This window comes from Phycodurus eques, chromosome 15 (assembly GCF_024500275.1).
Source record: "Phycodurus eques isolate BA_2022a chromosome 15, UOR_Pequ_1.1, whole genome shotgun sequence".
Lineage (NCBI taxonomy): Eukaryota > Metazoa > Chordata > Actinopteri > Syngnathiformes > Syngnathidae > Phycodurus > Phycodurus eques.
This window is the reverse complement of record NC_084539.1, coordinates 19,588,442-19,601,364: the sequence shown is the minus strand read 5'-3', so window position 1 is coordinate 19,601,364 and position 12,923 is coordinate 19,588,442. Positions and strand designations below refer to the sequence as shown.

General features: G+C 43.3%; 6 protein-coding genes across 7 annotated transcripts; 3 read left to right on the top strand and 3 right to left on the bottom strand.

The window, feature by feature from the left end:
* The first annotated feature begins 27 nt into the window (after positions 1-27).
* Positions 28-6,088, top strand: LOC133413820 (histone H2A-like). 2 transcript variants are annotated; one of them, XM_061698660.1, is made up of 3 exons: positions 28-465; positions 4,443-4,456; positions 5,700-6,088. In XM_061698660.1, exons 1-3 carry the CDS (start codon positions 86-88, stop codon positions 6,086-6,088), a joined length of 783 nt encoding a protein of 260 aa, XP_061554644.1. In that variant the 5' UTR covers positions 28-85. The 2 variants fall into 2 exon arrangements, with proteins under 2 accessions (XP_061554644.1, XP_061554643.1); XM_061698659.1 differs by lacking the exons at positions 4,443-4,456; positions 5,700-6,088 and adding exons at positions 777-829; positions 920-1,348.
* Positions 2,182-2,998, top strand: LOC133413823 (histone H4). Its single transcript, XM_061698663.1, has one exon. The coding sequence runs from the start codon at positions 2,194-2,196 to the stop codon at positions 2,503-2,505; it is 312 nt and encodes a 103-aa protein (XP_061554647.1). The 5' UTR covers positions 2,182-2,193; the 3' UTR covers positions 2,506-2,998.
* On the top strand, positions 3,352-4,108 carry LOC133413821 (histone H2B 7-like). The gene has a single exon (XM_061698661.1). The coding sequence runs from the start codon at positions 3,372-3,374 to the stop codon at positions 3,744-3,746; it is 375 nt and encodes a 124-aa protein (XP_061554645.1). The 5' UTR covers positions 3,352-3,371; the 3' UTR covers positions 3,747-4,108.
* A 770-nt stretch (positions 6,089-6,858) lies between the features above and the next one.
* On the bottom strand, positions 6,859-7,401 carry LOC133413574 (histone H2A, embryonic-like). Its single transcript, XM_061698120.1, has one exon. It carries the CDS (start codon positions 7,370-7,372, stop codon positions 6,989-6,991), a length of 384 nt encoding a protein of 127 aa, XP_061554104.1. The 5' UTR covers positions 7,373-7,401; the 3' UTR covers positions 6,859-6,988.
* A 1,417-nt stretch (positions 7,402-8,818) lies between these two features.
* On the bottom strand, positions 8,819-12,707 carry LOC133413573 (histone H3). Its single transcript, XM_061698119.1, has 2 exons — positions 12,364-12,707; positions 8,819-9,422 (listed from the first exon to the last, which is right to left on the bottom strand). Exons 1-2 carry the CDS (start codon positions 12,668-12,670, stop codon positions 9,001-9,003), a joined length of 729 nt encoding a protein of 242 aa, XP_061554103.1. The 5' UTR covers positions 12,671-12,707; the 3' UTR covers positions 8,819-9,000.
* On the bottom strand, positions 10,985-11,384 carry LOC133413575 (histone H2B-like). The gene has a single exon (XM_061698121.1). It carries the CDS (start codon positions 11,372-11,374, stop codon positions 11,000-11,002), a length of 375 nt encoding a protein of 124 aa, XP_061554105.1. The 5' UTR covers positions 11,375-11,384; the 3' UTR covers positions 10,985-10,999.
* Positions 12,708-12,923: the final 216 nt, after the last annotated feature.

Sequence of the window (12,923 nt, the reverse complement as noted above, 5' to 3'; positions counted from 1 at the left end):
CCCGGAACGCTAACACTCGTCGAACTATTCGAGACAGAGAAAATTTGCTTGAACGTCATCTTCAAGTCAAGTTTAAAATTATAAAATGTCTGGTCGTGGAAAGTCCGGAAAGGCAAGGGCGAAGTCCAAGACTCGTTCGTCCCGTGCAGGGCTGCAGTTCCCAGTTGGTCGGGTTCACAGGCTTCTCCGCAAAGGCAACTACGCCGAGCGTATCGGCGCCGGCGCTCCGGTCTACCTGGCGGCCGTGCTCGAGTACTTGACAGCTGAGATTTTGGAGCTGGCCGGAAACGCTGCTCGCGACAACAAGAAGACCAGAATCATCCCACGCCATTTGCAGCTGGCTGTCCGCAATGACGAGGAGCTCAACAAACTTCTAGGCGGTGTCACTATCGCTCAGGGCGGCGTGTTGCCCAACATCCAGGCGGTTCTGCTGCCCAAGAAGACCGAGAAGGCCATCAAGCCCAAGTAGGACTGCTGGACAACTACTCTGCCACAACGGTTCTTTTAAGAGCCAGCCACTCATTTCAAAGAGAGCAAAAGCTCCATTGAATATTATTTGCTTTATGATATAGATAAATGCGGTGTCATTCTCTGGTCTCCTTTTAGTCAAGGCTTCTGTACAATAACCCTGCCCCCTCCAAATCTGTTCGATCATATGTTGACTTCAAAGGAATTAATTTTCTTTATCACAGTAAATATTTTGCATTTTGGTGAAATGTTACAGTATGATTTTTTTTTTTTTTTTTTTTTTGACTGCATTTTATTTTTTCTTGTAGTACTCCGAGGAAAAGATTCTCTTTCCTGAAGACTTCCATTTACATGAAAAAATGTATGGTATGCACTTCTTGTAAAATAGACTATTTTAGCCTTTTATAAGTGGTTCACGTATCCATCCATTTTCTTCCGTTTATGAGGTCAGGTTACGGAAGCAGCAGATCAAGTACAGAAGCCCAGATTCCCCCGTCCCCAGCCACTTCACCCAACTCTTCCGAGGATGAATACTGAGGTGTTCCCAGGTCTGCTGGGGGATGTAACCTCTCCAGTGTTTCCTGGATTGTCCCCGGCCGGGTTCTCCTTCCTCCGGGATGTTCCCGGAACACCTCACCAGGGAGGTCTCCTGACCGGATACCCGAGCCACCTCATCTTACTCTTCTCTAAGGGAGAGCCCGGACACCTTTCGGAGGAAACTCATTTCGGCCGCTCGTATCCACGATCTTGTTCTTTTGGTCACGATCTAGGGATCTGGGGATCGTGTCCATAGCGGAGAGTAGGAACGTAGACCGACCGGTAAATTTAGAGCTTCTGAGACCGTCTGACTGATGCTCATTGCACTTTTCTTGTCTTACATATTTTCTTCTGCAAAACATTAAATTGTCGGGGGGGGGGGGGAGAAGAAAAAGTTTGTTTGTTTGCAATGTTAGTCCAGTAAGTTTTACAAAACTATGAAACTGTACCCCAAAGTGGGAGTCGACTCACTGCAATCAACCACTGTACGTCTTTAATCTCTTCTAATATAGTCTTTTTTTTTTTTTTTTTTTTTTTTTTTTTTTTAATGTGAAACATTGTCTAATTCATTAAGAATGTATACTTGATAAATGCACAATCTATCATTTTATGAAAAATATTTTTAACTAGCCAAACCATTTCAGTCCATCCCCAAACGTTCGTATTTGGGAAACAATCTCGCCAAAATAATTTATATTCTGGGCCTCCAGAGGCACGTTCCCAACCTCGAGGGAACTTCCCTTTGATGGCTGCAGTTTTTTATTTTTATATACACAAAGGCTACTTTTTTTTTTTTTTTTTTTCTTTTCTTTAGCCAAGTTCAGCTCCTGCAAGTCGCAACCTCCCTTGTTGTTCCCCCAAACCAAATTTCACACTTGTTCATTTTAATAATTTTGTTGGCTGGAGGGAAGATATCTGCAAGCAAGAAGAGTTTTGGCGGAATGTGTTTATTCACGATTTAGAATTTCTTCTATACAGTACTGCTTATATATTTATACGAAATACTTGCTGGTGAAGTCACGTTTGAAGATCATCAGCGTTAAGCTCCTCCCAAGTTGGGAAAAAAAGCTTCCCGCCAGCCAAGATTGCATCAGTTGTCCTCGCTCAGGTCCGCAGTCTTATAATAAGTACGCTGGACTCGAGGCGCTTTGACTTCAGTTTCCTTTGTGACAAGTTACCGTGCTAAATATGTCAGGTCGCGGCAAGGGAGGCAAAGGTTTGGGGAAAGGAGGCGCCAAGCGTCACCGCAAAGTCCTCCGCGACAACATCCAGGGCATCACCAAGCCCGCCATCCGCCGCCTGGCTCGCCGCGGCGGCGTCAAGCGCATCTCGGGCCTCATCTACGAGGAGACCCGCGGCGTGCTCAAGGTCTTCCTGGAGAACGTCATCCGCGACGCCGTCACCTACACCGAGCACGCCAAGAGGAAGACCGTCACCGCCATGGATGTGGTCTACGCCCTCAAGCGGCAAGGACGCACACTCTACGGCTTCGGCGGTTAAACCGTCATTCGGTTTCAACACAACGGCAACCAAAAGGCCCTTTTAAGGGCCACACACGCATTTCTACTATGAGCTAATATCCTATTAGTGGTTGTGAGAAATGTCCAAGTTCATTTTGATCGCGAATATTCACAACCTGCTTGAGGGTACCGTCAAACATAAGCAGTTTCATGACACTAATAATGAAGCTCAAATTACAAATGCTGTTTTGTATTAAATTGGGGGTTTTGAAATAATACAGTTGCGGTTCAGTCACAACTGTATTATTGTGTTCTTTAATATCAAGCATCAAAAGTGCTCGAACCACCTTAAAACAAATTAATGTTGTGCAGAGTCCAGGCATTGTCTCAAGAATGATTTTGAAGTGTTGTCCAGATCTTTAAAACGTACATGGACAAATGCTAAAGTATGGTTTGGAAAATTTGACTGGTTGCAATGAAATGTTTAACTGACTTGGTTTGTTTTTAGAGGTTATTTTTCTTTTCAGATTACAAATAAGACGACAAAACTGAAAATAAAAGTAGCTTCCGACACATTGCGAGTACAAGCAAACTAGTGCAGCAAAATAAAAATTGAAAATGAAATCTATTTGCCATTAATAGTTTGGGGTACGTTAACAGTGCAATTTAAAGAAATACATTTACACGGCCCACTAAAATCTAGTGTGCTAAGTGTTTCTTCGCGACCGTTGTTCGTGGCGCGCCTATGTTGCGTAAACACCTCCCAGTGAATATTTTCAAGGGAGAGTCTCAACCAATCAGAGAGTGGCGCTGGCACAGTAAAATTTGCATGAGCCGGCTATAAATTGACTGGTTCTTCCAGTGCTGCTTCACTCGAGTAGATAACTTGACGGAGCAATTGTAACAATGCCTGAGCTGTCGAAGCCCGCGGGTAAGAAAGGATCCAAGAAGGCGGTGGCGAAGTCCAACAACAAAGGCACCAGGAAGAGGAAGAGAGCCAGGAAGCAGACCTATGGCATCTACGTGTACAAGGTGCTCAAGCAGGTGCACCCCGACACCGGCATCTCGTCCAAGGCCATGAGCATCATGAACTCGTTCGTCAACGACATCTTCGAGCGCATCGCCTCCGAAGCGTCTCGCCTGGCTCACTACAACAAGCGCTCCACCATCACGTCCAGGGAGATCCAGACCGCCGTCCGCCTCCTGCTACCGGGCGAGCTGGCCAAGCACGCCGTGTCCGAGGGCACCAAGGCCGTCACCAAGTACACCAGCTCCAAGTAAACTATTTCGGCTGTAACCGACAAACCAAAGGCTCTTTTAAGGGCCACCTACTTATTCTTAAGAGTTCTTCGTCCTCACAATCTTTAAAAAAATAATAATAATTAAAAAAAAAATTATATATATATATTTTGTGTCAGTATAAATGTCGACTGTGGATGTTGTATCACACACTAAATTGGAATACAAGGTTACGTCATCCGTCATTTTTTTGTACCAATAAAAATAAAAAACAAATTTACTAGTTTTGAAATTGGAATTCATGGATGAGTTTGTTCACCGATCTGTTAAAGTTTGGTAATAAGAAAAAAGTGCTTGAAATCTTGAAGATTTTAGCAGGAATCGTGGAAGTCGCACATGATTTTGTTTTGAGTTGTTAATTAAAATACAGTATTTAAACTACTTTAAACTAAACTTCTGTTGCGTATCTGCCGCGCACACAAAAATGGCTCTGCGCGTCCACGTGTAACACAAGCACCGAATGTACTTCATAAAAAGCCCTTTTTAAAATGTTGAATCATGTTCTAAGTGGGTTTGTTGTGCAAGTAACTCACTACACTATTGAAGACTTGCATTAAAAAATAATGCGTACGTTTATATGAACACTCCCTTTTTTTTTTTTTTTTTTTTTTTCCCCCCCCTTCTCTCTTCCTCTTTCTCAGACTGGTAGATCCATGTATGTGGGTGGCAAGAAAACAGATATAAGGTTGTCAGTGGATTGTGCTGTATATGATTGTAGTAAAAAAAAAAAAAGTAGATATTGGGATTTTTAAATGTTCTGTATTGATATTCCACGATTTGCGTTGACATAAAACGTAAACCTCGTTCAAATCGCTTGAGAAAGGAGCAAGTTACGACTAAATTTCAATGGGAACTTTGCCCCCACAAACATGGCCGGCACGTCGGTTAACCGGTCACGTTTTTTTTTTTTTTTTTTTTTTTTGATCCTCCATAACTGGGCGAAACTGTAGGGGCAATTGGTTTTAACGATTGGGCGACTTGGAATTGCTTTTGTCCAATCAGCTGTTTGATCCTGGGTGGACCAACCAGCGCTGTCGTGTCTCGCCAAATCTCGATTGAGCAATTCTTCATTTCCTGTAAAGCGACTTTGCTCTTCTCAGAGCCACCACACATATCGGGTAATGAGTAATTTCTCTCCAGTTCATAACTTTTTATTTTTGTTTATATAAGTGACACTAAGAACAGTGTAAATGTACCACATCCTCATGATAGCAGCAGAATCATTATTGTTACATTTTATTTTTTTGCAAATTTATGAAACTAGCTTCATCATTGTTATTGATCGTCAATTTCATTCAGTGAGCACAGCTCGATGAAACCAGTAATATCAGTAAGTCAACATGTACTTCATAATCAGGAAGTACTCTATCGCAATATTATTTTCTTTGCAAAGTTATGCAATGATCAACTTTTTGGTGTCACTTTGCAGGTTAGGCCAAAGTAACTCATTTTATAATTCTTCAATATCAATATCTGTATATCTATACATTTGTATATGTCATTGTGATACTTGCACAAGTTGTATGGATACTGCTGTAGCATAATTGGACTATATTTGTTATACTTTTATTATTCAGTACTTTCCAGACCAACAGGGAGATACTGAACTCCTCTAAAAAGAAGCCCAACATATTTTGGGGGTTTTTTTGTTTGCTTTTTTTTTTTTTTTTTGCTTGGAAAAAGAGAAGGCTCAAACATTGATCATAGAAGGAATACCTGTCAGAAGGGGTCACCATCGACCCAGCCCCAAACGGGTCTAGCAAGTCTCAGCAAAGGGGAGCGGCGCACACTGAACCTCTTTGCTGATTGGACAACCGTTTCCCCGCATCATCTGACCAATCACTGAGCAGCAACAGTGTGTATAAATACACTGCTTCGTGCCAGTGTTTGATAGTGTTAAACAGAAATTCAGAACGCCGGAAACTGTTAAATAAGCGATCATGTCTGGGCGTGGCAAGGCTGGCAAAGCAAGGGCGAAGGCCAGGACTCGGTCTTCTCGTGCCGGGCTTCAGTTCCCGGTCGGGCGAGTCCACAGACTCCTCCGCAAAGGCAATTATTCGCAGCGCGTCGGTGGCGGCTCCTCCGTTTACCTTGCGGCGGTGCTCGAGTACCTGACCGCTGAGATCTTGGAGCTGGCCGGAAACGCTGCTCGCGACAACAAGAAGACCAGAATCATCCCTCGCCATTTGCAGCTGGCCGTCCGCAACGACGAGGAGCTCAACAAACTTCTGGGCGGCGTCACCATCGCTCAGGGCGGCGTGTTGCCAAACATCCAGGCGGTTCTGCTGCCCAAGAAGACCGAGAAAGCCAACAAGAACAAGTAAACTTCAATTCCGGACCTCCTGCACCCACAAAGGCTCTTTTAAGAGCCACACCCTTTTTCTAAAAGAGCACTTATTGGTCCAGCAAAATTCAGTAGCTACTTATTGTTTTAAATTATTATTGATTTATCACACCACACAACTTGGTTGTACGAGAATTGTCACGTGCGTATTTGTCTAACTCAGGTTGGGATACAGCAATAATGTCACAAATTATATTGGATTTGTCTCCTCTAGCTGTCATTCCATAAACACGTCATAAACTGTCCAACTCAAATGAGTCAGCATTTTATAGCCGCATTCAAATTTGACTGCGCCGGCGCCACTCTCTGATTGGCTGGGACTTTCCCTTGTAAATATCCTCTGGTCGGTGTTTACACAACATAGACGCGCCACTAACACCGGTCGCGATGACCCAACTTCCATACTACATTTTATTGGGACGTAGAAATGTTAACATTTCTTTCAAATACGCTGTTAAGGTACCCCAAACTAGGAATTGCAAATATATTTCGTGTTAAAAATCTTTGTCCCCTCCACACAAATTGTATTTCTTCGTTTCATATCTGTGTACACTATATGTATTTGTGGTTATCAACAATGGATAATTATGCTCAAATTATCATACTGTTAAGTATAAGTCCTATTAGTTGAATTCTTTTATGGACAACGGGTCCATAGTTGCTTTCAGAGGACCATTGTGACAGTGAAATCTAGAATTTTTAAATGTTTGGTAGGAAAAATTTCAGTTTTGCTGGAGGCGTTGTGAGAGAAGACTTTATTTCAATCTTTGTCCAGTTTCTCAACATTTATTACTTTAAAAGGAATTCCAAACTCTTTTAGAGAAAGTGTGTGTGGCCCTTAAAAGAGCCTTTGTGGTTGCAGGAGGTCTGGAATTGAAGTTTACTTGGGCTTGTTGGCCTTTTCGGTCTTCTTGGGCAGCAGAACCGCCTGGATGTTTGGCAACACGCCGCCCTGAGCGATGGTGACGCCGCCCAGAAGTTTGTTGAGCTCCTCGTCGTTGCGGACGGCCAGCTGCAAATGGCGAGGGATGATTCTGGTCTTCTTGTTGTCGCGAGCAGCGTTTCCGGCCAGCTCCAAGATCTCAGCGGTCAGGTACTCGAGCACCGCCGCAAGGTAAACGGAGGAGCCGCCACCGACGCGCTGCGAATAATTGCCTTTGCGGAGGAGTCTGTGGACTCGCCCGACCGGGAACTGAAGCCCGGCACGAGAAGACCGAGTCCTGGCCTTCGCCCTTGCTTTGCCAGCCTTGCCACGTCCAGACATGATTACTTTTTAATTAGCCGCTTGACTGATTGAATAGCAATTGAGTATATACACACTACCGCGAAGAAGTGAATTTATACACATTGTTGCTGCTCAGTGATTGGCCAGACGGTGCGGGGAAACGATTATCCAATCAGCAAAGATCAGTTGAAATTATATAATTATTGCTACTCAGTGATTGGTCAAAGGATGCGGGGAAACGGTTGTCCAATCAGCAAAGAGCTCCAATCGGCGCCGCTCCCTTTTGCTCAGATTTCCTGTTTTTGGAGCGGGCGAGGTCCAAGGTGACCTGTTAAGACAAGTATTCGATTCTTGACTCGGGAGACGTCGGCTTTCACCACATATGAAAACTTTCGGTCGTAAATATTGAACGGAACATAAAGTCGGTGCAAATCCACTCCTGACACACCTCAGACCTCAGGACAACCTTCTAGGTCAGTGGCCAAAAAAGAAAAAAAAAACAATAATACTAATAAATAAAGGTTCTAATCAAAGACATACAGGCTGCTTTCTATTTTAAGCGGCGCAGCGTTACAAGCTTTACGGTGGTGGCAAACCGTACCGACCAATAACATACGAGAAACGTAGCAGGGGAAAGAGAACGAGACTCCGAGTGGAACTGAGTTGATGGAGAAACGCCATTGTGTAACAAAATGTTTTGAACAAACAAATCCCCCAAAACAGCTCAGTTGGTGAATGAATGTACAATTGTTGTTGTACTTTATTGTTCAGAAGCACTCTATTTGAACACGTATAACTTTTTATTGACCTGCTCTTATTTTGAAATTCACAGCTCTTCTTTTATTTAGTAAATGAGAGCACACACGCTGTGTAAACATGTAAACACATAGTTGTAAAGATGTGTACAACTTTTTATTTCATGAAAACATGAACGGCCAGGAGGAACATTTCAGAATCAGAATCAGAATCATCTTTATTTGCCAAGTATGTCCAAAACACACAAGGAATTTGTCTCCGGTAGTTGGAGCCGCTCTAGTACAACAAACAGTCAATTTACAGAACACTTTGGGGACATAAAGACATTGACAAAAAACAATTGTGCAAAAAGATGCAGAGTCCTCTAGCACTTAGAGCAGTTCGAACGACTAATATTGCAATAGTCCGGTGCAATGACCATTGTGCAAAGGGCGCTGAGACTTCAAGGAGTGTATGCGGTTTAAAGTGACGAGTAGTGCGATCATCTGGGACAATGTCGGTTGTGCAAATGTTACAGATATCAATTGTATACTTTATATATACTTACTTACTTATATACTTTACTCATTTTATACTTCCAACAGCGTTTAAATTAACCTGTCAAGCATTTCAGAAAAACACAATCATTAAAACAAGATTTAGCCAGTAAATGAAATCATGATGGTCCTTGTTCAACCATGTTACAAAAAAAATAAATTCTGCCACTATATCAATTTCTGAGCACAACTGTACATTTTAGCAATCATACGTTGCTTAGTTGTGTGTTGACTGCCTTTTTTTGCATGTATACACTACTATCGTATGCAGATTTCTATGATTATGACATTTGATGACACAGAACGGAATTGGTCTTTGAATGTAAAACGTCGGTGGCTCTTAGAAGAGCCGTTGTTGGTTGCGAGGCGGCGAGTTCAAGCTCTCTCCCCGCGGATCCTGCGAGCCAGCTGGATGTCCTTGGGCATGATGGTGACCCGCTTGGCGTGGATGGCGCACAGGTTGGTGTCCTCGAACAGGCCGACTAGGTAAGCCTCGCTGGACTCCTGCAGAGCCATGACGGCCGAGCTCTGGAAGCGCAGGTCGGTCTTGAAGTCCTGAGCGATCTCCCTGACCAGACGCTGGAAGGGCAGCTTGCGGATGAGCAGCTCGGTGGACTTCTGGTAGCGGCGGATCTCGCGGAGGGCCACGGTGCCGGGCCTGTAGCGGTGAGGTTTCTTGACGCCGCCGGTGGCCGGGGCGCTCTTGCGGGCGGCCTTGGTGGCCAGCTGCTTCCTGGGCGCTTTGCCTCCGGTGGACTTACGAGCGGTCTGCTTGGTTCTCGCCATCTTCGCGTGAGCTACAACGCTTGGGACGAAACAGTTAGCCGGAACGCCGGCGACTGCGTGTTTTTATACAGACAAGACAGCGCTGATTGGTGTCGTTGGGGAAGAGCCCGCGTGAAAGCCGCTCCTCTATTGGGCGAGCGTTTTTTGAATAGAACCAATCACCGCCAGGAGGGGCGAACGGCTACTGGTCACACAAATCTAAAAGCGAACGTTTCAACGACGAAGCGAGGAGTGTTCCAAATTCCAATATACAATAAATCATTTGTGTAAGAATGTGATAGTTGAGACGTTGATACGTAATAATGTGAGCTTTGGAACAGTTTTGTATTGTGCTTGAAACATCATAATATGGATTCTGCTGTCTGCTACGAGTGTCACATTTTAGTTAGGGGGAATTTTGCATTTAAAAGGCCATAATAAATATAATTATTCTGTCATTTTTGAAATACGACGGTTAAATAGAGTTGTGAACAATTGCTGCATACAGTAACAAAAAAAAATAAAAATGAAAACTCCAAAACAACGAAATTAAAATGAGTTTCCCTTTTATCTTGGACAAATCCACAGACAGATTATCCTAAAGAATTAAAATCTGGATTAGGATTAAATATTTTACTCTCACCCAACATTTAAACATGTTTGAACGCAGCTTCCTTATTGGCTGACCAAAATACGTCATATTTTACGGAACCTCCAAGTTAAAAGCATTGCTAACTATTACTAGCGATATTGTACCACTATAACAAACAAGTACACGACGCATATATAGATTGAACATAAGTATACACTGTGTTACTTGGCAATACGTTGCCAAGTAACACTTCTGAGTTGGCGGCTGTTGGGCAAGCGGTTAAGCTTTTATTTTGAAGAACCGGAAGAAAAACAAAAGCAGTTCCTCTCTTACGTCAGTAACGGTGAATAACGAACGGTGCGGTCATTACGGGCGTGGTGGAGAGTTGTGAACACATGAATTCAAATGGATTTGTTGTTTTTACTCCTTATCACATTAATGAAGTTGAAGGATTGCAGGTCGGTGCTGGTGCGTTCAGAATGTGGTCTCGAGAGTTACGACACGATTGTCCGCACGGGTTTTCATCACTGAAATAAAAAAACAGTAAAAACAGCTCATTGTGCACTTGTTAAAGCAGTTTTTTTTTTTTATTAAAGTAAAATATAATTTAAAAAAACTTACAGCATTTTGTACACGACGCAAATTGAAAACTCAATAAAGTTGTACCTCGACTTACAAGGGGACATTGAACAGTTTCTTATTTTTTTTTACCTGCACCACTGCAGTTTTGGGACAATTAGCAACTTTGCTAAATTCAAATTTCATATAACGCAAGCAAGAAGTCATTCTGGGTTTGCAGTGAATTATTAACAAACATGAAAGTTTGTCATTTTCAGGCATCTCAGTGAAACCAATACAATTAAGTCATCTCTAGTACTAAATGTGCTTGTTTGAGTCAGTTCATAATACACAATACAAAAATGTGTAGCGTGAACGGATGGAGACTCTTTTAAGTTGAAGTGGGTGGTTCTTAAAAGAACCGTTGGGAGCAACTGTTTAAGCGTAAAGCTTAAACGTTTACTTGGAGCTGGTGTACTTGGTAACGGCCTTGGTGCCCTCGGACACGGCGTGCTTGGCCAGCTCGCCCGGCAGCAGGAGGCGGACGGCGGTCTGGATCTCCCTGGACGTGATGGTGGAGCGCTTGTTGTAGTGAGCCAGGCGAGAAGCTTCGGAGGCGATGCGCTCGAAGATGTCGTTGACGAACGAGTTCATGATGCTCATGGCCTTGGACGAGATGCCGGTGTCGGGGTGCACCTGCTTGAGCACCTTGTACACATAGATGGAGTAAGTCTGCTTCCTCGCCTTTTTCCTTCCCTTGCCGGACTTGCCCGTCGCTTTGGCGACAGCTTTCTTGGAGCCCTTCTTTGCCAATGACTTCGCAGATTCAGGCATGTTGTCTCAAGTTATTCTACCTCGTGAGTACAGTGACTTTCCTCAGTGAGCGGCAGAGGTTTTATACACGCCCGTATGCAAATATTACTGCGCCAGCGCCTTTTTTTGATTGGCTCGCTCGTGAGCAAAAAATAAAAAATTAAAAAAAACAGGTGCCAAAAAACAGGTAGTTCCTCATCACGTCAGCTCCTTTTACACTGACGGCTGAAGAATAATAAAAATAATAAATACATAAAAAATAATAGTATATAATAATATTGTATATATAGTATTATAGACAATAGTATATAAAATAATAAAAAAATACTTTTTTGTTTGATGGGAACTTTTATCGCTAAGCCCCAAGAAATGATTTGGGTTAAATTTAGAGGTGAATTGAACATACAATAGCATTAATTGAACATGAAACGTGAGCGAGGAGTGCTATACGTTCAGCTTCCATTTTTATTTTTTTGCTCGTCCGCCCACTTTCGTGAACTTCCAACTCATTCCACATTTCTCAAACCTTCGAATAAATTCAAGGCAATTATGTCTTTATTACCAAAAAAAATAAACATTTAAAAAAAAATTCCCCCCATATTCCACATATGTTCCTCATTTCACCAATTCCAATTTCGAACTGTTCAACTCGTTCGGGACACTTGTTGCCCAACCACGATGAAATACATTTTAACTCATAACTTAATTACTTGCTCTTAAACAAGTCAATATATAGGTTGAAACAAAAAAATCCACTTGACATTTTAGGTGTACACATGATAGTTGTTTAATTAAGTATGGAGTAAAAATTCTTTGTAGAAAGTAGCCAAAACATAGTGTTGAGTTGGGGAGACGACGACACCACCTACTGGCAATGTGACTAATTGCACTTATTTGTCGTTGACGTTCACAAGTAAACGAACGCATGTGAAACAAGCTCAAGAAGAGAAAGTGCGTGGCCCTTAAAAGGACCTTTGGGGTGTTTTGACTGATTAAGGTTACAGTTCAACCGCCGAAGCCGTAGAGAGTGCGTCCTTGCCGCTTGAGGGCGTAGACCACATCCATGGCGGTGACGGTCTTCCTCTTGGCGTGCTCGGTGTAGGTGACGGCGTCTCGGATGACGTTCTCCAGGAAGACCTTGAGCACGCCGCGAGTCTCCTCGTAGATGAGGCCCGAGATGCGCTTGACGCCGCCGCGGCGAGCCAGGCGGCGGATGGCGGGCTTGGTGATGCCCTGGATGTTGTCGCGGAGGACTTTGCGGTGACGCTTGGCGCCTCCTTTCCCCAAACCCTTGCCTCCTTTTCCACGACCAGACATTTTCTTATTTTTATTTTTTACTTTATTCGGTAGTTTATCACCGAGCAAACTAACTTCAGAACGGCTCGAGCCCAGCGTACTTATTACAAGATTGCGGACCTGAGAGAGGACGGCTGACGCAAACATAGGTGGGTGGAGTTTAAAAAAAAAACTGGGAGGAGCTTCACTCAACTGACCTTCTAACACCGAGAAGAATTCTGTCTTAAAAATCGTAATATATTGATTTGTGGGAGTGAACATAGCATTAACAGAT

What these genes read in the sequence shown, in the direction of transcription:
- LOC133413574 (XM_061698120.1), bottom strand. Translation starts at nt 7,372, where the DNA reads ATGTCTGGACGTGGCAAGGCTGGCAAAGCAAGGGCGAAGGCCAGGACT.
- LOC133413821 (XM_061698661.1), top strand. Translation starts at nt 3,372, where the DNA reads ATGCCTGAGCTGTCGAAGCCCGCGGGTAAGAAAGGATCCAAGAAGGCG.
- LOC133413575 (XM_061698121.1), bottom strand. Translation starts at nt 11,374, where the DNA reads ATGCCTGAATCTGCGAAGTCATTGGCAAAGAAGGGCTCCAAGAAAGCT.
- LOC133413823 (XM_061698663.1), top strand. Translation starts at nt 2,194, where the DNA reads ATGTCAGGTCGCGGCAAGGGAGGCAAAGGTTTGGGGAAAGGAGGCGCC.
- LOC133413820 (XM_061698660.1), top strand. Translation starts at nt 86, where the DNA reads ATGTCTGGTCGTGGAAAGTCCGGAAAGGCAAGGGCGAAGTCCAAGACT.
- LOC133413573 (XM_061698119.1), bottom strand. Translation starts at nt 12,670, where the DNA reads ATGTCTGGTCGTGGAAAAGGAGGCAAGGGTTTGGGGAAAGGAGGCGCC. An exon ending in CACTCTCTACGGCTTCGGCG is followed by an intron (nt 9,423 to 12,363) that starts GTTGAACTGTAA and finishes CAAGCGTTGTAG; the next exon opens with CTCACGCGAAGATGGCGAGA.